Source organism: Talpa occidentalis, unplaced genomic scaffold (genome assembly GCF_014898055.3).
Source record: "Talpa occidentalis isolate TD23 unplaced genomic scaffold, MPIMG_talOcc4v2.1 talOcc4.7, whole genome shotgun sequence".
Classification (NCBI taxonomy): Eukaryota; Metazoa; Chordata; class Mammalia; order Eulipotyphla; family Talpidae; genus Talpa; species Talpa occidentalis.
This window is the reverse complement of record NW_023605083.1, coordinates 105,834,264-105,858,164: the sequence shown is the minus strand read 5'-3', so window position 1 is coordinate 105,858,164 and position 23,901 is coordinate 105,834,264. Positions and strand designations below refer to the sequence as shown.

Genomic DNA, 23,901 nt, shown 5'->3' with positions numbered 1-23,901 from the left:
GTTCATACTGCTACCTTTGAAATTCTCCAATTTATTTTTAGATAAAGCTAATTGCCATTATTACAAATTTCTGCTTAGAAATCAAAATTCTTTTATTCAACTTACTGTTCTATATTATAGTTTGAACACTCATTAAAATCCTTGGGGAACTGCTGAAGGCGCAGTTGGTACTGAAGGAGCCTACAGATTTTACTCTCATGAATATCTTATAACCCAGCCTGTGACAGCTGCCTGGAATAGTCCCCACTTCAGGAAACAATGTTTTGACAACGAAATGCATTTCCAAAATATATTCTATTCTCTGCGCTCCTGTCAGTGAGGTAAGTGCCACAAGTAAGAATGAAGGGGGAATTAATTTCCTTCTCAGTAAACTTCATCAGCTTTCTAAATTATTACTATTGCATGGTAATGTCCTATTTTTTTTTTCAATCATTCATTAATTTTAGTATATTCTGAGCACCAAGGATTCTGGGCAGCGTGTTAAGTAATTAAAAATAAATGAACTACAGGTACTACTATATTAGTTAGCAATTAAAGAAATCATTACAAAGTATTTTCCTTTCCTATCCAATTCCAGGGCTCTGTACCCACCAAAAAGAGCACTGATACAGACTATAAAACAGGCACACAGAGCTATGAAGGATCACTCTGACCTGTCTGAGACAGGGGAAAAGCACATAGACTCCAAGAGCCCTTGAAGTTGCAGCTTTCACTAAACAATTCTTGCTATCATTCAGTCCAAGCAGCATGGTGAGGCATAGGATCTGTCTGTCACCCTGCAAGAAAGTAAAAGAATGGGGATTTAAACCTAGGTCTTTTTAATTTGAAATCTTTCTGACTTTAAAGTCTCTGCTACCCCAATTTCTACCATCTGCCTTCTAAAGCACAGGGAAGAACAGCTTTTCTGAGACATTAAGATTTTAAGTTTACACATTTGTTGTTCTCCACTGCCCTCACCCAACACTCAAGTAAAGTAAGCACATCTTCCTCAGAGATGTTAAGTGTTGGTTCAAAATGAAAAAGAATCAAAATCAAGCTCTGATGCTCAGGGGTGTCATTTAAGGATGAGGAACTCCCCCCACTCAGGTTACCGGCAGATTGCTGAAGGCTTCAGGCAAGATGGAAGACAGGGCATCACAGGCGCTTGCCTGGAGAGTCGGGTGCTCCGAGTTCTGCAGGGCTCTGGGTAATGGACCATTCAGCATCATAGTCCAGAACATCACCACCTGGAATAGGGCACAGTTCAAACTGCAGCCCAAGAGACATAGTGGAACCAACTTGACCCTAAATCTACCAAGAGACTAGTAACGCAACATTTTTCCTGAAAGTACTGCTTTTGATAAATTCTTTCACTTCTCATAAATTCTTCTAACTTTAGAAAACAACTTACTGAATCCTTACATTTTACTAATTAGGAAATGTAGTCTGCTAAAGTTAAGCTGTAAGAGTGATAATGATTACGAGAAGGAGGAGGAAGATGAAGATTATGATAGTAAAAACCAGAGCAGTAACAGCTGAAGTTTTTGTAGTGTGCTTACCATAAGCAAGGTATTTGTTCGAAATGCTCTACGAGTATTATCAACTCATTTTAACCCCTAGTACAACTGAATGAAGTATATTATCATTATCTCCATTTGCATGTAAGGAAACTAAGGCACAGACATAATGTAAATTGCTAATGGACAGCAGAGCTGATCTAGGATACAGATAAACCACTACCCAGCTAGGGCTCTTTCAACTTGATCCCTTGTGGGCACAGGAATCAGGGACCCAGAGTAGACCAGAGGCCATGTGTCAGTTCTAAGCATGGGACCTAGAGGTAGAGCTGGAGTTGAATCTTTTTATAGCTGCTGCTTTCTTTCTCTGCAACTTCTGTCTTGCTCTATCTCTCTTAATTCACTCACTGTGGGGAAAGCCTATTGACATGTAAAGAAAATACTAGAGCAGTCTCTGGAGAGATCGATCCTCAAGAGGAGGAAATGAGAGAGGTCAGTTCCAACGGTCAGCACTAACTTGCCAGTTATGTTAAGTGAGCAACCTTGGAAGAAGACCCTCTAGCCCAAGTCAAGTCCAATTGACCGCAGCCACTGCCAAAATCGTGAATGCAACCTCCTGAGAGACCTGAGCCAGAACCACCTAGGTAAGCTACTCTAGATACCTGACACACAGAAATTATGTGAGGGAATAAATACTTATTATTTATTATTTTAAGCTGCTGAAGTCTTTAGGGTAATTTACTCAGCAATACAGAAAGTATATCCCCCTTTTACAGATGAAACAATACCTAAGTATGAATAGTTAAGAGTCTTGCCCAAAATCACAACACTAGCAAGAGAAGTCTGGATTCACACCCAGGTCTTTCTGATAGCAAAACTCAATTCATCTTTTAGCAAATGATAACACTTTGACTTTAATGGCAGTCTAAGGAGACAAGGGCTTAATTTACTGTAAGAGACATTCTAAGGGACATTCTTAATTTACTGTAAGGATAATGGAAATAGTAAGGGGGACAAATAGGTAAATTGAAGAAGGCAGAGGGAGAAAACATCACTAATATTGAGCTGATTTTGCTTTAGAAACTAGCAGAGGCATTTTTTTTTTTTTTTTTTTTTGGTAGAGTCACGTACTCTTCACCCAAAGAACTGACATAGTGTGCGGACAACAGAAACAATTTAAGATCACAGAATTTAATAGGAATTAACATTCAGTGAATTAACATTCATTGAACAGCTACCATTTGCCTGCATGTTTGTTTCATTCAATCTTCCAATAATTCTATGAATTAAGGGTCATTATTCTACTCTAAAAGGGAAACTATGCTCATAATCATAAATCCATTAAATGGTGCTCCCAGATTTGATTCCATGTCTTCTAATTCCAAATCTTTGGCTCTTCCCACTATTACAGTCTGCCTCTTGGGCAGGATGAGTAATCAAACCAGATTTTATACAAATGGTTTTCCATGGATGACTAGTTACCCATAATCATAACCAAATACACATAATCCTAGCACCTACTAAACTCCAAATAAACTCATATGCAAATAAAATCTATTCATGTTAGTATCACATCCTCCTAAGAATGCAAACCACAATTTTTGACATCGGAAGAAACCATACTGTTTACTCCCCTTTATCCCTAAGCTCCAACTGACTGATACACTAAGAAAACAGAAAACTCTAAGTTGACATTTACTTACCAAGGTAACTGGCACTCTCTGATCAGGTGCTACGGCAGAATCTGGTTTATACTGTTGTATTAAGCCTGTACCCAGTTCTTCCAGAAGCTGAGAAGATAAAAGTATAGATGATCAAAGTTAGGCAAAAACCATTTCAGTTTGGACATTACCTCCAATCAAGGGGAAAAATAATTTCCAAGTGATTCTTTTCTCAGTAATTCCATGTCAGAAACATTCTTTCCAGGAGCAAAATGACCAGTTACAGATTTGGTAATAAAATAACAATCACTTCATTGGGGTTATATATAGATTCAATTCAATTCATACTTAGTAGAGGTAAGTATGACTTCCCTACCTAAAACCCTTTGAAGAAACCTCAGACTTCAAGTACAGCAGAGAAAATATAAAGAGAAGAAAAAAGCATATGGCTTTTAATGAAAATTACCTTTGTTCCATGAAGCTGAATAGATGGATCTTCCTCCCCCATGCACTTGCAAATCACCTCTCCAAGCTCCATCAAGTATACCTGAGCCATTGAAAAGTAGCCCCTTGCCAGATGAGCCAAAACCTGCAAAGAGAACAAGGGATTAACTCTAAGATCTGAATGCAGGACAATAATATTCAGAAAAATATTTCAATGTTTCAGAAATAACTCACTTAACAAGGGGTTGAAATCTGATACTGAACGAAATGGAAAACAATCATAATCTTTACTTATATGGTTAAAATAATAATTTACATAATTTTATGGCTCTATAAATTTATAAAATGTTTCATTAATATTATCTCATGTAAGCCTGGGAAAAATTTTTGACGTAGGTATTAATTGAATACTTCAGTTGAAGAAACTAACACTGAAAGAGTTAAAGGTCAAAGGATATACTTAATATAACCAGATAATTTGCAGTAGATACCTATGTCTTAGATTGTATTTGAGTATACAAAACATGAATACTTTTATTCCGGCTTGTTTTCTTTCTTTGGGGAACAATTATTTGTTGTCTTTAAGCAGACAGAAGAATAAAGAGATATTTACATAGAATTAAATATTTATTTAAATTATAGGAAACAAAGATTAACTGTATAGTTTCTTTCAGAATTATTATATAATCTATTATACCCATGTCATAAAATAGCTGAGATAATTAAAATGACTTGCAACAGAAAGGAATGTATTTGACATTTCATTAACCAAGACCCCACCTGTACCAAAAAAACAAACCAATCACACCTAAAAATGTAATTCTCACTAACACCACCAACACATGGCTCAGTTTTACATTATTCTCACAGACTGATTCCCTATAATCAGACTGTGAAGAAAGGATGATTACTTCCACTTCAAACAAGAAACAATCTCTTACCTGTAAAGCCTCCAGTCTAATGGGGGATGGTTTATAGATGGCTCCTGCTGCAGAACCAGTATCACTACCTGAACAGGAATCCTCCTTGGGCAGCACAACAGTGGAAATGCAAAGTCGAATGAGCCAACAGGGCTCTGGAGACCCCTTAGGTGAGCTAACTGATGCTTCCTCTACAAAGGATCCTGAAGGTGCTTTCTTCCAGCCATCAGGAGGGTTGAGGTGAGGAGTTGCTGAATTGTTATTGCTGAGTCCAGATGTACAGGGCTGTTGTAAAAGTAGCTGAACTTCAGGTAAAGGTGCATGAGTAGACACTATGGCTCCCAAGAGTGTGAGACTTGACACACGAACATTAACATCTGTCAGAGAAAACAATAAGAACCTATCACAATGGGAATAGTTTTCATAAGGATCATAATTACTTCTACAGACAATTAAAAATTATGGCATACTTGTTTGACTTAACTCTAATTAAACCTCTAGCTCTAACTTCCAACTTACAGGAAACATATGGGACAGAATATAAGTTAAAGAATATAATAAAGAGGGCCTCCCCGGTGGCGCAGCGGTTGAGCGCGCTGGGTTGCGAAGCTGCCCGCAGCCTCTGCAGCACCTGTTCGATCCCCGGCTGCTCCCCGGCCACCGGAGGAGGGTCCCACATGGCGCGCAGACCTCTCCTGCCGCCCGCTGCTCCGCTCAGCAGTGTATTTCTTTGTCAGTCTGCCTGTCCTGTTCCCCGCTCTGGCTCTGGTGAATTCTCTCACCCTCCCGGCCTTCTGACTGTACCCAGTGCTTGTATAAATAAAATAAATAAATCTTAAAAAAAAAAAAAAGGAATATAATAAAGAAACAATCCAACAAAATGAAAATGTGAGATATTCTATATGACAATTCACTTGGATTCTTCAGAAAATCAGTATGGTCAAAGAAAAAAAAAGGGTGATGGGATTTAAAAAGACTAAAATAGTAAATTAACTAAATGCAATGCATAAACCTTAAATGAACCCAGTTTTAAAAAAACAAACTATAAAAGACCTTTTGGGACAAATGGGAAAATTTCAATGTGGGCTAGATATTAGATGATATTATTTTATATGTCTATAAGATAGGAACTATTAGACACTATAGGGCGCCCCCGCCCCACCCCAACAGTTACTGCACTGAGCATTGAAATGGCATTATCTGCAATGAATTCTCCAGTTCACTTCCTTCCAGTGAATTCCATTGGGGGCTAAGCGGTTAAAAGTGGGGTTTTAGCAATAGTTGGTTCCTAAAAAACTTGGAGAGCTATAAAAATCTTAGAGCTTTTTATATCTTAGAGCTATAAAAATGCTCTATTTTTTTTTAAGATTTATTTATTAATTTATACAAGCACTGGGTACAGTCAGAAGTGTGGGAGGGTGAGAGAATTCACTGACGAAATACAATGCTGAGGGGAGCAGAGGACATGGCAGGAGAGGTCTGCACGCTATGTGGGACCCTTGCCGGTGGCCGGGGATCAAACCGGTGCTGCAGAGGCTGCAGGCAGCTTCGCAGTCCAGAGCTCAACCGCTGCGCCACCACGGGAGGCCCCCAAAATGCTCTATTTTAATAATCTATTTAAATCTAAAGCTATATTTTGATAACATAAAGCAGTAAATAGTTTTAAACCACCACCAACCTTTATGATGGATATAAGGCTTTATCTGGTTCCACACTTTGGTCAACAGGCTGAGTTTCAGACGGTTATAAGGTGAATTTGATACTAAATTTGCAAGGCACTAAAACACAGAAAGAAGAGTTCATAAGTAGACCTGATTAAGCCACAGCACAGACAAAAATCTTATACTGTTAATTAAAAAGAAAAGTCTTTGCTTTTATTTGAAAATCAATCCTTTTCTTTTTTGTCTTTTGTGAGGGTAGGAGGGAATAACACAGTCTCATTGGTACAATTTATTACTAAAGATATAAGTATTTAGTAAATCATATTTTTAGACATAAAGAGATTGTAAGTAAGATCAGACAAATTGGCACAGATTTTGAAATAGGACATATTTAAATGAAACTACTACTTAGTTCTATTCTTAAGTCAAGTTACTTTTATACAATGTGAATTTTATAAAAAATTGAAACATGAGAAACCCCTCTCTGGGACCTACCCAAGGCTTGGCACATTTACCTTAATTATCTGAGTAAGGGTCTGTGAAGATGATTCAGCCACCAAAGCTAACAAAAGACATCTGTGTAACTCTCTAATGCTGGAAGCGATCATTACAGAGAAGGGAGTAAAAGCCCTTCTGTGGTCACTGGTATCTTCAGCAACAGAAAGAAACTGTTTTGAACCTTCCAAGATGGCGGATAAAACTTGCAAAGCACAGGCACGTGTCTGAAAATTTAGGATGATTCATATTAGTTATTCAATAATCAGGAATTGGATTTCCTTTTTCCCACATACCTTTAAAATTCTGAAAGCATTTAGGATCATTTAAAAGCCTAAAAAATACTTAGGATCATTCTAGTTAGAATAAAAACAATGGAATTACCAAGCCCTAAAATTAGCCTTTGCAGCTATCCCATCCTTAACCCCACTTCTTTTTTTTTTAAAGATTTATTTATTTATGCATACAAGAGCTGGGGTACAGGCCAGAGATGCGCAGGGTGAGAGGATTCACCAGAGACAGAGTGGGGAACAGAACAGGCAGACTGACTGAAATACACTGCTGAGGGGAGCAGCAGGGAGACAGGAGAAGTCTGCTTCGTCATATGGGTTTCTCTCTGGCCGGCCAGGGATCGAACTCATGCTGCAGAGGCTGCGGATTGCTTCACAGTGCAGTGCTTAACCTCTTGCGCCACCAGGGAGGCCTGTTAACCCCACTTCTTAGAAAAGAAAAAAAAAACCAAAAAACCTTAAATGACATTGCTGTTAGGTTTTCTTATAGTAAGAAATAAATTTAAGCTATACCACACTACAAAAACCTGAAATTGTGAGCAGGAAAATTAAAGATTATTCAAGCATAGGCACTGATGAGAGACAAAACAGTCAGTGGGGTAAAATATATACACATCCAGAATGTTTAATATCAAGTACCTAAGGACATTCTGCTTTATATTCCATCCTGAAGCATCTATGAGTGTTCAATGTTAATTAAAGAGGATATTAAGAACTTGATGTATATCCTGCTTGGCAGGCACCATTAATGATCCAACATTTTAGAAATATTCTTAGGTGTAGGAGATAACATTGCTGGCAGTAAGGGTCTCTGATAATAAAAGAAAGGACTATTACTAAATATAACCAAAACTATCAATGCATGAAGATTTTCTTTTTAAGATTTTAAAAGATTACTTTCAATTGGTACACTGCTGATTTTGTGGGTTTTGAACATCAGAAGAGAAAAAAGAACATCACAAAAGGCAAGCCAATTTAACCAAAATAGAATGTAGGTAATAAATGCAGGATCAGTGATCTGAAATAAGACTGTACCCAGCTCACTCAAAAATGCCAGTTGAACACATTTAGTTTTCTTTTTTTTTTTAATACTTTATTAACACATTTAGATTTCTTAAAAGCAGGGAATAAACATTAATTCTAGGATCTAATCTAAATATTTACTCAACATGAAGCATATCTGAGTTTGGTGTGAAAAAGGGTTTCCAGAAAATTTTCAACTATATTATCTCCAAGTAACAAAGAAATAAATCATTTCTGCAGGTCTTCTGTAATGTGGAATCATAAATAAAGACTAAAGATTTATTGCTACAGATTTGTACTACATAGCAATATTGAGCCTTTGGAATTAAACATAATCACTTAAAGTTAGGAAGTTAATGACACATTAGGAAACTGTGTGGGGGAGAGGGAGAGGAAGTGAGAGAGTATGTGCACAAGAAGGAAACTTCTCCTAAAGGGCCAGTAATACATACTTTATATTTTAAACTTTGCAGTCACAGAATCTCTGCTGCAACCACTCACCTCCACCATGGTGGCAAAGACACTGTATAAAGTAATAACTATGTGTAACAATAAATGCTTACTTATGGAGAATGAAATTAGCATTTCACGTCATAAAATATTCTTTTGGCTTAAAAAAAAACCATTTAAAAACACAGAACCCATTCTCAGTTCATGGATCATATGAAAACAGGTAGTGGGTCAGATATGGTCCACAGGCCAACCCCTTATTAAATGGCTGGTCTGAAAAGGGTAGCTGTTGTGCTGAACCCCTACATCTTCAGAAGGCAACTAAAAACTACAATCCCAACCAACAGCTCACAAGCCAAATAAAATTAAAGAGCACATGATAGAAAGAAATGACATGATATATTCAAAAGTCAAAATCTTTCAGCTCAATTAGCTCTGGGCATGACTATCACAGATGAAAACAAAAGGAATGTTAGTGAAATTGGTTAATTTTCCCCATAAAAATAGAGGTATCAAATCTAGAAATTTGATATATCAAATTATACTTCACATAGTTCTGATTTAATTCCCTTTAATTTATCTGTGTTGTTATAATAATGCTATTTGTGATGCTGAATCTGGTTCAAGTTCTGCTTCATTTATTCTTATATCAATATTTAATATACTGTTTACCAGTTTTAATCAGCACTTTCAGCAGAAATTACTGATGTGCAAGCAAACCACAAGGGGTACAGCTCTCCAGAGAGCTCATTTTGTTGATTAAGTTTTTATTGCCTGAATATTTACAATGACAAATGAAAGGCTTTCCATCTTAAAAAATGCCACTATGCTCAGTTTCACCAGTGGGTAGAGTCATCTCCTTGAACGTGAAGGCTTATTCAAAGGTATTGAAAGATGTACGCACTTTTCCTTTTCTGCTACTTATAATATAGCAGAGGTGTTTGCTGAGGAAGCTCAGTCAATCTTGACTGTTTGCTTTTTCATGTTTGGTCTTAGAATATTTCTGGAAGAGTGACAAGGAAGTCACTGCTGGGAGTGGGTACCAACAAGGCTTTTATATAGTTAACTGGTGAATTTTATTAATTATTTTGATCTTTTGTAGACCTCTTTAGGAATGCTGACTGGCTCTTCAGGGCCTTCATTTGGCTTTTGTATTGGAACTAGGACAGCTCCTGAAAGAAGTTTCATATCTCCCTTTTTTCATCACATTTCTTGCATTCACAAAAGTTAAACAGTAAGGGCATATTAAAAGTAGGACCACTCTGCAGCATATAAATTTCTCAAAGCACTCTAAATTAAATGTAAATATTTTTAAATATAAAGATATAAATATTATAAAAATTATTTCAATCCACTTTCATCAGATCATACCTCGTAACCTCTCTGTAAACTCACATGTCCCACATGCCCTCAGCTGGGCAATTACAGTATGGTTGGTTTGGCCTGTTATTTGCTTCACGTTATCATCTCCCTGGCTACTGCTGGCAGCTCCCCTAAGCTAGCATCTTCAAATTTACGTACTTAAAATTTTTCTAGTAGTTGTCCTCTCAATTACTGGAATGCATTCATTACTGACTTATTTGGCACCATTTTCCATTTTTCTCTCAGGCTCTCAAGTACTATTGATTCAGTTTATTTGAAAAATTTTTGCTAATATTACTACTTACGACATTGGTTATTTGAAATACCTGCAAAGCATTTTTTGGTGTGTAAAATTTTTAGGTTAATTTATTTTTCATCACCCTGTAAGAGCTTCTGAAAAGTCATCCAGAAATTTTCTTAAGCAGTAATTAGCTATTCAAGGAGATGATCATTGAAGTTCCAATATTCTGTGGCTTGCTAGCCCCCTGCTTTTTAAACAGGAAAATCTTAAAAATAGAAAAGGAATAATACCATGGGTCTAATTGGATCTTTTCCTGTTGAGAAGTTAGTCATTCAGCATGACATTTTTTTTTCAATTTCTTTTTATTTATTTATGCATACAGGAACTGGGGTGTAGAACAGAGGTGCAGAGGGTGGAAGTGGTGAGAGGATTCACCAGAGACAGAGTGGGGAGCAGAACAGGCATATGCACTGAAATACACTGCTGAGGGTAGCAGCAAGCAAGACAGATCTGCTGAGCCATGTAAGTTAGCTCCCTGGCCGGGATTGAAGTCATGCTACAGTGGCTGCCGATAGCTTCACAGCAGAGACTTTAAGCCCTGTGCCACCAGGGAGGCCCTCAGCATAACTTTTTAATATTCATTATTTTAAAGAACATGTACATTCAATGGAATATTTTCCTATCTTAGTTAAGAGGCTAACTTCTGGCAAGGAGTATAACACATCTAAGAAGAGGCAAATACTTGATCAGCCATAGCTCTCTCCTGTTGTTATCGACTACTGAGTTCTTTTTTCTTCTTTTTTAAAAGGTTTTTCTCAAACATTGTAAACATTTATTGCATGTGAATTAAAAAATATGGAAAAGTTGAAAGAAAAAAACACTGTCGGAATGTAAGCTACAGGATGTAATTCTATATCCTGTGGTTTCATAAAACTAAGATATTCTAAGCCTTATACATTTTTCTTAACCATTATGTACCATCGTATTCCACTGAGCATTTAAACCATTTTTTTATATTTTCCTATTATAAATACCACAGCATTTTCATAAAAGGGAAAGAAGCACAGTGTAGCTCATAGGCACCAAAGCTGTAACTCAATGTGCTCAGGCTTCAAGCAAGCCCTGGGGCAGGAGGTGATCACACAGTGCTCTCAATCTGACTCACATAAACCCATTTCCCTGTCCAGCAGTGTCCAATCAGGACTTGCGTCAGAAGAAATATGACTTGTGTTCAAATAAGAAGAAAGAGTAAAGGAAACAACATAGATTTGTGACACTTTTCTTCCTAGTTTAACACTTAGAATTTAAATGCTCTTACCTTTGGAGAAGGATCTTTCAATGTAAGAGTCATCAAGGACACAGACTGTGGGCTTCCAAGCTCAGGTGTATCGGGAACAAAGGCTGACCAGTAGCCATAAAGAACTTTTTTTTCTATTGATTTTATAGTAGAAAGGAAACAAGCTAATGCTCCTTGGCGAACTCTGGCTTGGTAAGACCTTTAGTATCCAAGACAAGAAAGAAAAGCCTTTTAATAGTTCTTAAAAATATAAACATGAAATGTTTATTCCAGTCAACTGAAATGACACATTGAGAAATCCAACATTCTGAGTAAGCCCTAAGATGCCAATATAGTAAAAATTATTTTTCAAAATACAATCAAAATATGTTAAAGTAATCTGCTTATATAACAAGCTAGTAAAATCAATACTATAAAACACAACTACATAACTAAGAGGGCAACATTTAATGTTAGAAAATTAGTGTTAGATATGAAACATGCAAGGTATCCACTTGTCCAACAAGTATGTACTGAGTATCCTGGTGTATGTGCCAGGCACAATGCAGAGGCTGGCAGATACAAACTAAGCTCCTACCCCTGTCAGACTGATTAACAGAAGAGACAGACAGTTAAAGAGATAACAGTAATACATTATGATTAATACCAAGGTAGGGTTAAGTCAAAGGGTCACACAAAAGAGGTGCCTAAAATAAAATGGGGGTGGGGGCATGTCAAAATGACTTCTCAGAGAATATGAATGCTAACCTCAGACTGAAGGTAAGTAGTAGTTAGCAAGACAGCAAGGCAAAAAAAAAAAAAAAGGATGAAAGAATATCCCAGGCAGATAGGAACAATAGATACAAAGGCAGGTTCAAGAGAGCATGGCAAAATTAAGAGGATGAAAAGTATGAAGATTTTAAGCAGTTATAAATTTACAGGCAACACAGACATAAGGCATAAAAATATAACAAAATACTACTACCTAATTTTACTCTGCATGCCTCCTTCAGCATCAGAATAGTCCGACTCACTACTGCTGACCCTTTTCCAGCTGGAAGAATGGAAGGGTGAGGAGCCTTGGTCTTTTCCTGCAGCTCTACTTCCATCTATTGGCAAACTCTGGACACTCAGGGAGGCGGAACACCGAGTGTTCCCTTCATGCAGGTTCACTCTGCTCGAGCCAGTGACTGTGGCTGCTTCTCTTTCACCACTGGATTCTTCCTCCTCCTCCTCCTCTCCTTGCTGGCTTTTCTTTGGTTTTACTTTTAATTTTTTCTTTTTATTCTGATGTTAAGAGCAAATGAAAACATATATGATAGCTATTTCAAAATAGCTTTTAATTGAATTATTGATATTTTCTCATTTGATAATTACTAAATATGTCCCCAACATGTAGTCTGAAGAGAGAAGAGGAGAAAAGAAAAAAGTGGCACGTAATAAATACCCTATGCATCAGGCACTATGCTACGTACTTACACAAACCCTAAGGGACTATAAGAAGCAAGGTATGAAATACATGGGACAGAGCAAGACCTGTGACCTGGGCTTAAATGCTACATCTTTCCATTTTTCAAATGGAAAAAATCATTTGGCTTCTCTGAGCTTCACCTTCCTCATCTATTAGGTATGAGGCTAATACCATCTATTTTTCACAGTTGTAAAAGCATTCAGTCTTCTCAAATGGGGTGCTGCAAGATAATTAAGGTCTACAGAAAATGACTTAGGAATTAAATTTCCTCAAGTAAGATGCACAGCTAGTACCACTCTAAATATGTAGGAGAGGTATAAATTCATTACACAAATGCATATTTAGGGTACTTGGGCTTTTGTAGATACTGATGTTAAATAAGAGTCAATTTCTTCTACTTCCTTCTTTCTGACATGCAGGTATCTTTGGAATCTGGGCTCTCCTCTGCATTCCCTTTTAAGGAAGGAAGGTCCTCCTCACTTCTACCTTAGATTAATTAGACTCATATCCTTTTATATGCTATCACAACGACTTTTCTAAAATGCAAATCTGATCACAGATTCTTTATATGATTCTTTAATGACAGAGCAGAGAAGAAAAATCTAGAGCATCATGAAGTCAATGAATTAGCCTGCTCTGGAGCATCTACCTCTGAACTCATTATATCATAAAGAAAGCCCATTCATCCAGAGTTTTAAATTACTTAGAAATGAATCAATTCTTGAAGATATATCATAAATGCCCACAAACATTTGAGTATTAGTGCTTTGTTAAAAAAAACTGTGCAATAAAATCAAGCATTTTGAATTTGTACTATCTCAACACTGCAATCAGGAATTATTCGATAAGCTCAGCTTTGACTTACGGTGGGAGTGGGGGCAGCATTTGCAGAGAATTCATATTTTATAAATGATTGGATAAATTATTCTAAAGAATCTTAAAAAAAAGGATTCTTCAATAAATCTCCACCCTCTATATAAAATCCTAAACTCCGGCACTGTGATCTGACCTCCACTGCATGCCTCACTCTTTTTCTCTGCACTCCTGACACTCTAGCCCTACCAGTTAACGAAAAGGTTCCCTAAGATAAATCAAATTCAAGGTAAGCCTTTCATAGGTATTGATGCAAGTTATAGAAAACACAGATATCAAGCAATGAAAAGCAATCCAAAACTTAAATCCAGACAAAAATGTACCGCAGTTGGTCGAGAAGCACTGGGTTCTAACTGCTTTGGTTTGACGGGTGGTCGCCCATCATACTGAGGAAGTGGAGTGGGGTACAACACCGTGGGCATCTCTATGTTCAGTCCAGGGAGTCCATGAAACATGGATTTCTAATGATGATAAGAAAATACACACATAAAAATATGAATCAAAAAAACCAGAATTATTCATCATGTTCTGGATCACACAAAAAGGTTAATATTTAAAAGCTTATTAAGAAAATGAAAATGGGACAGAAAATTGATAGGTTGACAGTCTAGGGCTTAAACAGGAGCTTAATTTCATTCAGGTTCCAGCTAGATTTGGTTTGGCCAGATTAGGATACATTTGATTTTTGTTTATCTGTTCACTTATTATTTTTATTTATTAATTTTAAAATTTTATCTAATTATTTAATCTAATTGTGTTAAATCAATCTATCATTTTTCGGCCTTCCCTCGTGGCGCAGCGGGTTGAGTGCAGCGCTGTGAAGCTGTCCACAGCCTCTGTAGCACAGGTTCGATTCCCAGCCAGCCAGGGAGACTCCCACATGGCGCAGCAGACCTCTTCTGTCACGCCCGCACCTGAGGCTCCCTCAGCAGTGCTTTCAGTCTGTCTGCCTGTTCTGCTCCTTGCTCTGTCTCTGGTGAATTCTCTCACCCTCCCGAGCCTCTGGCCTGTGCCCCAGTGCTTGTATAAATAAATAAATCTTAAAAACACAAAAACTCACTTTAAAAAAAAAAAATCAATCGATCATTTTTGTTTAGTTTATGTCTGTATCTAGCTGTCTATCTACTGAGGAGGAGCAATGACACAGGGAAACAATGAAAAATTTTAGTTATGATAAAACTAAGTTATTAATGGCTTTTTAGCTAAGTCCAGCACAAAAGTTCTTACTATCTCCTGGATGAACTGAAGAAGAGAGGGTTATCTAATTCCCCACTGCCTGGAAGACTTAAAAGTCAAAGGATAGCAACCTACTGATATATATCTTAATTGGCCCAGAGAGACTAGGAGAAGCCCTAGTTCTTCTTTTAAATACAAAAAAGTTCAAGATAATCAAAGTTAAATCATCTACAGATCATGCCATAATCTATTCCCTTCCTAAGAGATTCAACAGAATTTTGATATATTATTAAATCAAGGCTTATTGTTTTCAGTTCTTAATTTTAAGTATGCCTGACTACAAATATTTTAGTCTTCTCTCATTTTTAAATGTAATATCAATACCTTAAAGATAGCCTTGAAATGACGACATAAAGTGGTCCTATGTCTGGGGTTTAAATAGGAAAACCATTCTTAGCCAAAATGAGACTTCTAGATTTAAATGGGCAATGTCTTACCTTTAGCACAGCTAGAAGAGCTCCAAGTTGATCAGTCTGTGTCAGTTTCATCTTCCCAACATTTAGAAGTGACTGTATACCTTTTAATGCATTTTGTAACAGCTAGGAGAAAAAGAGATCAAGTTAGAAGGTAGATGAAATCTGGTTGTCCAAGGATCAATTCTCTAGCACTGATTAAGAAAGAGGAGAAAGCAGGTCTTTAGGTAATGGAAAAAACCTTTTTATGGGAGGGAGAAGCAGCAAGCAGAGATGAAGATTCAGAGAAGAGAGCTGATGACTTACTACTCATTATTTTTTTAGAGGAACAGAGAGGTTTTATTAAGAGTGGTTTTACTATACATGGTTATAAAGCAGCATGTACAAATGGTGAGCAAGAAAAAAAAAGTCATGTCTATTGGGAAAAATGTGATAAGGGTAAAAAAGTGACTGCAGTGATCAGACTGGAGAATGCAAAGTATGTCCTTAAGAAAAACATCCACATGGGAAAGACGTGAATGGTAGCCTTGTTTGAAATAGTGAAAACGTTGAAAAACTTTAATTTCCATCATTTATGAAAACAATTATATAAGTTAAGCCTCTTGCTACACCTGAAACTCAACAACAACAGCAAGCACTTTGCTAAGCAATTTAAATGCTTTATTTCATATATTCCTCATGAGACTCCTACAATAGTAGTTGTATCATTTGTCCTGTTTCAGAGATGAGGAACATGGAGGCTCAAGAAGTCAAGTCACTTGCCCAGATTTCCCAGTTACAGCAGTAAGAAAGCATGAGGTACATCAATAGGCAATGAAAAGATGCCCAAAAGCTAGTAAGTTTATAAAAGGAAGTTGCAAAACAGTATATTTACTATAGCTTATTTAAAACTTATACATATGTCTATTTATATGTCAAAAAATAATACAGGGGCATGTAGAACAAATTATTCCCAGTGACTATATCTGAACAGGGAATTAAAAGGAACTTTCACAATCTTAGATTTGCAATTTTTGAAATGTGTCACTCTGAATTTAAAACACGTTAACAAACTGTCATGTCTGCATATTTTTTTAAAAAGGAATAAAATACAGAAGATTTTTTTGAAATCTATTCCTTTCCCTTCTATCTAAAAGCAGTCACTAGTCTGAAATAGTATAGCTTTTATAGTCACAGGAAAAAAGAGCTTTCTTTGAAAACCTAGAATTGTAAAACAAAACAAACTACAACAGCTTACTGTAATTTAAACTGCAAAAATAAGATTTCAGTCATTTTAGTTTATATGTATTCCACTGATGTCCCCATCTGTAGACAAAATATACACCAAATTAATAGCTTCTATTCTGCTGCTGATTCTAGACATATCTGTTACACCACAAGGTTAGTAATAGTTCCACCTACCATACAAAATGTGATATCATCCATATCAGATGATTTTGGAGACTGTAAGGTAGTCAAGAAAACTTGGAAGCAGACATTTTGGTAGGATTCTTCCAAGTATGGCTGTCCTGGCACACTAAAACACACAGAGAGAACAACTCAAATTCACTTTCCTTTGAAATGAGGCTTGCAAAAGAACTTAAAAAGAGAAGTCATATAAACTACTACAAAATACAAAGTTGGAATATACCCTTGAATGCAATGATACAATGGCAGATTAGTGCATCTTTGGTTAAGTAATTACTGATATAGGACAGGCTGGTATGAAAAGGAAGAAGGAAGGATGGTTTCCATAAGAAAAAGTAATGGAAGCTTATAGAGAAAGAAGTATGGAGAAAGAGAAATCTTTTTTTTAGCCAATGGACAACACTGCCATGCAGAGACAAGAGATCACACATCCATTCAAGTTTGTGCTGCTTATTTTCTATTGTATGAATCTATTGATAAAATTGGGCAACTGGTTGATTCTATTTTCTTAGAAGAAACTAGCCTTGACAGATAAATATCACCAAAGCTTAAATTCAAATGAATACATCCTTCTAAAAACGTAATATGGTTAGAAACAATAATGGTAGGAAACAAAAACTTGACATATTACACATATATCACCTTTACCATATTTTAAGGATAAGGACCAGTCTATGTTTTCCTTCATTTATAAGTTTTCTTTATAAGAAACGTTAAAGTTAAAAATAAGTAATACAATAAAAAAGACTATGGGAGATGCAAAGGAGGTTATTTTCCCAAGATGGCTCTCACTTCAGCCAGACTAAACCACCTACAAAAAAGGGCTTACAAGAGGTCCCCTCTAGTTACTGCTGGGAGACCTGGCTGGATGCACATACCTGAGACATAAGTTCGCCATACAATGTACTGCAGCTCTCCTGACTTCTGGGTCAGACTGAGTCAAGTCACTCAATTTCATTAAGAGTCCAGTCTTGCCGAGCAAGTCTGGGAGGTACTGAAATAAAATAACAGCCACCATTTTAGTCAAAAAAAAAAAAAAAAAGTTTCTAGGAAAATACTACTCTTTAGAAAAATTTCATTTTTCAAACCAAAGGGCAGTTATATATCAAAAGACTAGCTGCTAGGTAAAACTTTCAGGTGGAGGGCAAAGATATGCCAAAAAGTATCAGTAAAGATCATCACTGCTAGTCTAGGTAGTTTCAGAAGCTCTTGAGGACTGGCTGCACGACTGAAGGGTAGTGATAATAAGAATAGTTAATATTTATTGAATGTCAAGCACTTTATAAGCACTATCTGATTTCATTCTCAGGGGAACTATTCTAAAAATGAGGAAATAAGTTCAGAGTAGATGAGTAAGAATTGTTCAAGGTTACACATCTAATTAGTGGCAGGACAGAAACCTAAGGTCCTAATCTTTCAAAGGAAAGAAGAATACAGTTAAACTACCTTTTGACATTTTGAGCCATTGCAATAAACCAGAGCTGCCAGGGCTTGAAGAATTTTCATGTGTGTCCAGGAACTACACTGTTGAATAGCTGAGATAGTATATTCCAACAGGAAATCCAGATTCTGTTCATCAACAATCACCTACCAAAACAGGGAAAAAATATGATTTAATTTCTAAAATGTATTTTTATCCTTTTCAGGCATACCCACTCACTTGAATAAAGTCGTTTAAAAATGTGTCTCCATCTTTCTTGTGTCTAAAAGATCAGCTCTAAAGGCCTTGAAACTTTGATCAAAAGACCTGATCAGTTTGATCAGGGCCTTCTTGTCCCAGGGCCTTTAGTTCCTCCACTCAATGTAAACCTGGCAAAGGCCTTGTAACTTTTCCTTAAACTAGCCAAACAGACAGCTGTGAACACACAGATACTGTAAGGTTGAAATGTCTTAAATCAACTAAATTGCCTTATACAAAGCAAATGCTCAACAAATACATTGTGCGAAAAGGTCTACTAAATAGCTATTATGTCTCTACCATGACGTGGTCAGCACAACAAGGAGAGCTGGTACATCCCTGTCCTCAAGGAGTTTGTAATCTTGTTGGGATAAAAATGGTTAATCCAAACATCAATTCATCACAATTGAGACAAACTGTCAATCAACTGATATAAGGTTGGTGAAGGGTGATAGGTGCTGTAGGTGATCAGGAACTTCTCCAATTGCCAGTGATGGTACCACAGAGGATACCACATCAGTGTGAAAAATCCTACCTGGAAAAGACATTTCATTTAGGAAGTCTATGTAGCAAACTCTACTGGTTACCTACCAGCATTCATCTTCACTTTCCCAGCTGGCAGACTACTAATTTTATTTGGGTGCTCACCTTTTCCACATAAGACTTGATCCTAATTAGTTTAAGACAGTGGTTCTCTACCAGGTTCAATCTTGCCCCTCAGGAAACATTTGATAATGTCTACAGACATTTTTGATGTCCAGTGCAGAGGCCAAGGATATTGGTAAACATACTATATTTCACAGTACAAGACCACAACAAAGAATTATCTGATCAAAATAGCAATAGTGCTGAGGTTAAGAGACCCTCATGCTGGGGTTTGGTTGTACACTGGGATGCCTAGATGAGGCAGCCACCTGATGAGGATAACCTACACACTGAGGATAGCGGAATGGACAGATGCCTATAAAACTCTTGTTAGGTGCTGTCTCCTATGAGGCTTGTGACTTGAGATAATTTTTTGATTGTTCAATTACTCTGGGTTGGCTTTTCTGTTTCTTGCAGCCAGAAGAATCCTAGTTCACATAATGCTAAATGATATATTTTGTGTTCTTAACAACATTCATATACTCACTGGTATCATGTAACAAATAGCTTACTTTTTGAAGTGTTCCTTAAAAAGTATTAGATTCATTTAGCCAGTTGGGAAAGGTTCTGGAGAAGGGGGGGGGGGTGACTGCACAGACCTTGATATGAATAAAAGGGGTCTATTTATCTAATGTTTCCTCTTCTCCAAGTTACTACCTATGTTTTATGCAGACCAACAGTAGACCACAGGAATGGTAGCGTTGGGAAAAGGGAAAAAATATTGGTAGGAAAGGGGTAGGGGATTATTTCAATTTATCTTTATATATATAGGTCAAATACATCTTCCATGAAAAATTCTAAGAGGATTTCAGAGCCTGAATGATACTAGTTTCTTGACCCAAACAGAAAGGAATACCTCTAATGCATAAACTTCTACAGTTGTACAGAATATTTTTTTGGTCAGTTATATTTAATATGATCCTTAGTAAGGAATTTGCTTTTTCTATAACTTCCCAAAAGTCTGGCCTACCACAGGTGTAGAATTTCAAAGGTATTTACTTATCCTCAGTTCATGCTCTGAATGCCAAAGTTACTATGTGATTACCTGTAATCTGTTAAGTAAGTGGTGGATAAGCTGAGACACTTTGCTGACAAGATGATTCTGATTAAGAGGTACCAGTCGGCAAGCTTGGACAAGAAGAGTGCTGACGTCCTATCAAAATAATAAAAACATAAATAGTGAAAAGTTGATATACCTGTTAGTCAAGTGACAATCCCCCTAAATAAAAGTGAAAGTTTACACTCAAAATGGAGAAAGATGAAATTTGAAGCACAAAGTATGAAAAAAAATGAAATGACAGCACTAAAATAGGAAGTTAAAAAAGGAAAAAGAATTCATATGGCTTTGTACAAAGTCTCTACATATGAAGAGATAGTATAAATAACCAAAAAGAGCCTTCCAGAATATAAATAGCACATACTAAAATTAAGAGACCAGGAAAAAGACTAATCAATGCAAAGTAATAATCAAAATCAACAAGCAACTATAAACCACAAACACACTATGGGAGCGGGGTGGGGGAGGGTGGTGTTAGGGAGGGGCAGGGAGAGGAAGAACTAGAGTCAATATGAGGGGGGGTGCAATTGTATGGGGAATACAACCAAAATGAAAATGCATACATTGTACAAAGATGAAAAATGATGTAAGAATTATATAAAATAAAATTTTTTTTTAAAAAAAGTAAGTGAGCCATGTTTTCAATTGGAGAAAAAAATGTTATATGAACTTAATGTAAGACTAGAAAATTATATATATGTACATATATATATATAAAAAAGAGAAACCTATTTGCAAATGACACTATTCATTCATCCATTGATGTTTACTGAATTGAAAGGCCCAAGACACTACTAAATACCAGGTAGTGTGCGAGGTCCTTGGGCTATGAAGGTGAACATAGTCCTGAGCCTCAAAGAGCTTACAACCCAGTAAGGAAGACAGGAATACTCACAAAATAAACTGAATAAAGTGCTGAGAGAATTAAGGTCAAACTATGGGGAAATGGCAATAAGGCCTTGTGGAGGTGATTTTTAAGCAGAATCTGGAGTGGTTTGAGGGATGTAAAAAGTCTGCTAGGTATACAAGGCATTGAAAGATGCTGCAAGCAAAGAGAATGGAGGATGCAAAGACTTGAAACAGCAGCAAGTATGAAACACCCCTGGATGCTTGAGGAACAGTAAGTTTTAAATGACACCGGGCACAAAAAAGTGAGAGGACAAGACTAGAAGAGCCGTATTTCTGGTGCAAAATAATCAAAGTACACAAATAAAGCAAGACGTGTATGATTATTTAATTCTACTCTGCTCCCTAGTGACACACACTATTGTTTTGTTGTGAATTCTTCCATATTGTTGAGAATTCTTTACAACTGTTTTATATATATATATATATATGAACACCCCAGTCACATTAGGCTCATACTGTAATTGTCCTGTCAGTTGTTTTGACCATTTAGACCATATACTAAAGATCTTTCAAAACCAAAGTCTTACTTTTCTAATCAGATTTTTTCCCCACTAAAAAAAAATCTCTGTGGGAGCAGAGTAAGGAACGGTTTGGAGAACGGTTAGACCGGATGCAGATCAGAGACAAGGGGAACACAGTCATGAGCCACACAACCACCTTTAGGTCAAGGATAGAGTAAATAGATGAGGTGGTCCCCAAACTCCTATTTACTGCACTTTCCTATCTCTACATGTTTATACAGACAAAATGCCAGTGCATTGTAATCGCCTGCACTATTCGGTATACTAACACACTCTGCAGGTTTGTAGCCTAGGAGCAACAGGCGACAGCCCTGGTGTGCATCAGTTTGTGTAAGGACATATTTGCACAACCACATTCCCAGAACATATTCCTGTGGTTAAACAATACATGGCTCTATCGGACTGTCCAGGAAGGGATCATTTTGCCTGAAGGCTTAAGGCATTAGCAATGGAAATAAAAGAGATGAACTGAGAAATGTTTGAGACAGACTCCAAAGAATTTGGATTGAATAGGATCTAGGAGTGAGGAAAGGGGAAGAATAAATTTGTACCTGTGTGACTTGGCGGACTGGGCATGTATGTGTGTGTTGGAGGGTGGGATGGGCTGGGGATAGGAATGTGTGTGAAAATGATTCTAGGAACTGTCAAGTTTGAGGAGTCTGTGAGTACTTAGAAGGCAGTGTTATGACAGGGTCAAAAGTTCAGGGGATTCAGTAAAGGTATCCAAGGCCTGATGTGTGCGTGTGTGTGAAAAATTACTGTAAAAGTTAAAGAACTTCTGAAGAGGATGCAGAGAGGGCCATGCTACCTAGCATGGAGGAACGGAAAATGCAGGAATTTTGTGACAGACTTCGCTTCAATTCTAGCTCTGCCCTTTATCAGCAATATGATGACACTGGGCCCTGATGAACAGCAATACTTTCATTAGTAAAACAGACTTAATAATAATATCCCTTCTAAGATCCACCGGACAGTGCATGATAAAGTACAGTATGTGATCTGTGTATCGTAAGCTCAATAAATGGTAGTGAATTTTTTTCACGATAGAGAGCGTTCTGGATGCGTAGAGCGAGTAGACGGTGACACCAGAGATGACACCAGCAGTGTTATCCGCGCAGAAGTAATCACGCTGCATCTTGAAAGGTGCGAGTTCGCCCAAACTGCAGGGCTTTCCAGGAGGGGGACAGAGAACGTGAGATGGTGGGAGGGAACAAAGGAGCGTGGAACTAAGCAGAGCGGGGCGGGGGTGGGTAAAGCCCGGAGCGGCGAGCGGGAGCTACCAGCTAGGACCCCAGAGGGCAGGGCCGCGGCTGGAGGCAGGGCCCGGGTCCTCCCCACGGGCCCCGCCGCCTACCTCCGGGGCCACGCCGCCGCCGCCCTCGTTGTAGTTCTCTGAGATAAGCTGGTCGAAAAGCAGGTGGATCTCCGTGCGGGCGGAGCTGCTGTCATCGGGGCGCAGGGCGCAAAGCCTGGCGGACAAGCAGCGAAACCCATTGCCGGGTTTGGTTGGTGCCTCCTGCGGCGCCGCCCGCTGTGGCCCGCCTGGAAGGAAGCCGGCGACTTGCACCGCCGCCATCTTTTCTACGAGGGCAACAGGGCAGTACTTCCGGGGCACTCCCCGCCCGCCCCCCGCGCGGGTCCAGTTCCGGAAATAGCAACCGGTGACCCGACCAGCCGGCGCTAGGGTCCCCACGTCAGACTGGTTGCCCGAAAATACGTGTCAGCTTGGACACTTTTTTTACTGCTTATTCTCAGGCCCTTACTGAAAAGTGGGGTTTACCCCGCCCCCAGAAAATTTGCTGGGCAAGGCTGCCAAGTGCTCTTAATACCAGCGAACCCTGAGGGCAAACCTGAGGGAAAAGGGGGAGACCCAGTTGGTAGGGGCCTCCTCTGAACCCCTGAGGACACGACCCCGGGGAGAGCCACCAAGAGAAACAACAGTAACGGGAATTCTCTTACACAGGGAGTGAAGAAAGGGAGCACTGGGAGTTAATCGGCTGGCGCATGGCCAGGTGCCATCTAGCCTACCCCAGACAGTGGCCACTGAGCAGAGACCAACTGCAAGCCGAAGCCGTGGCTCCTCACACACCCATCCTCAACGGCGGTTTAACGGCTAAGTGGCAGGCCCCGCCCACTTCCCATCACCCCTCACTCAGGGGGTGGGGTCTAGCACCTGGTACCTGGAGTTGGCCCCGCCCCCGCCCCACTCCCGCAGTGGGCCTCCTATGGCGGAGGTTCGGATTGGGGCTGGGGTTGGAGAAGGGTCTCTGTGGATGGGCGCGCAGAAACGGCTAGGTCTGAGGCATCGTTTTTACCCTTTGTCCATTGTCTTAGCGCCCCTGGTTTTTATTTTTTTTATTTTCCAGGCATAA

At 38.3% G+C, this 23,901-nt stretch overlaps 1 protein-coding gene across 4 annotated transcripts in view; it reads right to left on the bottom strand.

Moving 5' to 3' along the window:
- HEATR6 (HEAT repeat containing 6) overlaps nucleotides 1-23,660 on the bottom strand; it is a 29,305-nt gene extending 5,645 nt beyond the window's left edge. Inside the window, exons 1-17 of one of the 4 annotated variants that reach the window (XM_054688824.1) lie at nucleotides 23,489-23,660; nucleotides 22,884-22,998; nucleotides 20,088-20,195; nucleotides 18,166-18,306; nucleotides 17,598-17,713; nucleotides 16,714-16,828; nucleotides 15,337-15,438; nucleotides 13,987-14,124; nucleotides 12,305-12,606; nucleotides 11,362-11,539; nucleotides 6,698-6,904; nucleotides 6,200-6,299; nucleotides 4,543-4,898; nucleotides 3,624-3,746; nucleotides 3,200-3,286; nucleotides 1,092-1,226; nucleotides 654-776 (exon numbers count right to left, since the gene is read on the bottom strand). In XM_054688824.1, the coding sequence (XP_054544799.1) occupies nucleotides 654-776; nucleotides 1,092-1,226; nucleotides 3,200-3,286; nucleotides 3,624-3,746; nucleotides 4,543-4,898; nucleotides 6,200-6,299; nucleotides 6,698-6,904; nucleotides 11,362-11,539; nucleotides 12,305-12,606; nucleotides 13,987-14,124; nucleotides 15,337-15,438; nucleotides 16,714-16,828; nucleotides 17,598-17,713; nucleotides 18,166-18,306; nucleotides 20,088-20,195; nucleotides 22,884-22,998; nucleotides 23,489-23,535 (2,493 nt within the window). In that variant the 5' untranslated portion in view covers nucleotides 23,536-23,660. Of the gene's footprint in view, nucleotides 1-653; nucleotides 777-1,091; nucleotides 1,227-3,199; nucleotides 3,287-3,623; nucleotides 3,747-4,542; nucleotides 4,899-6,199; nucleotides 6,300-6,697; nucleotides 6,905-11,361; nucleotides 11,540-12,304; nucleotides 12,607-13,986; nucleotides 14,125-15,336; nucleotides 15,439-16,713; nucleotides 16,829-17,597; nucleotides 17,714-18,165; nucleotides 18,307-20,087; nucleotides 20,196-22,883; nucleotides 23,121-23,488 lie in introns of those variants that run through there. The other 3 variants (XM_054688825.1, XM_054688826.1, XM_037491847.2) reach the window with 3 other exon arrangements.
- Nucleotides 23,661-23,901: the final 241 nt, after the last annotated feature.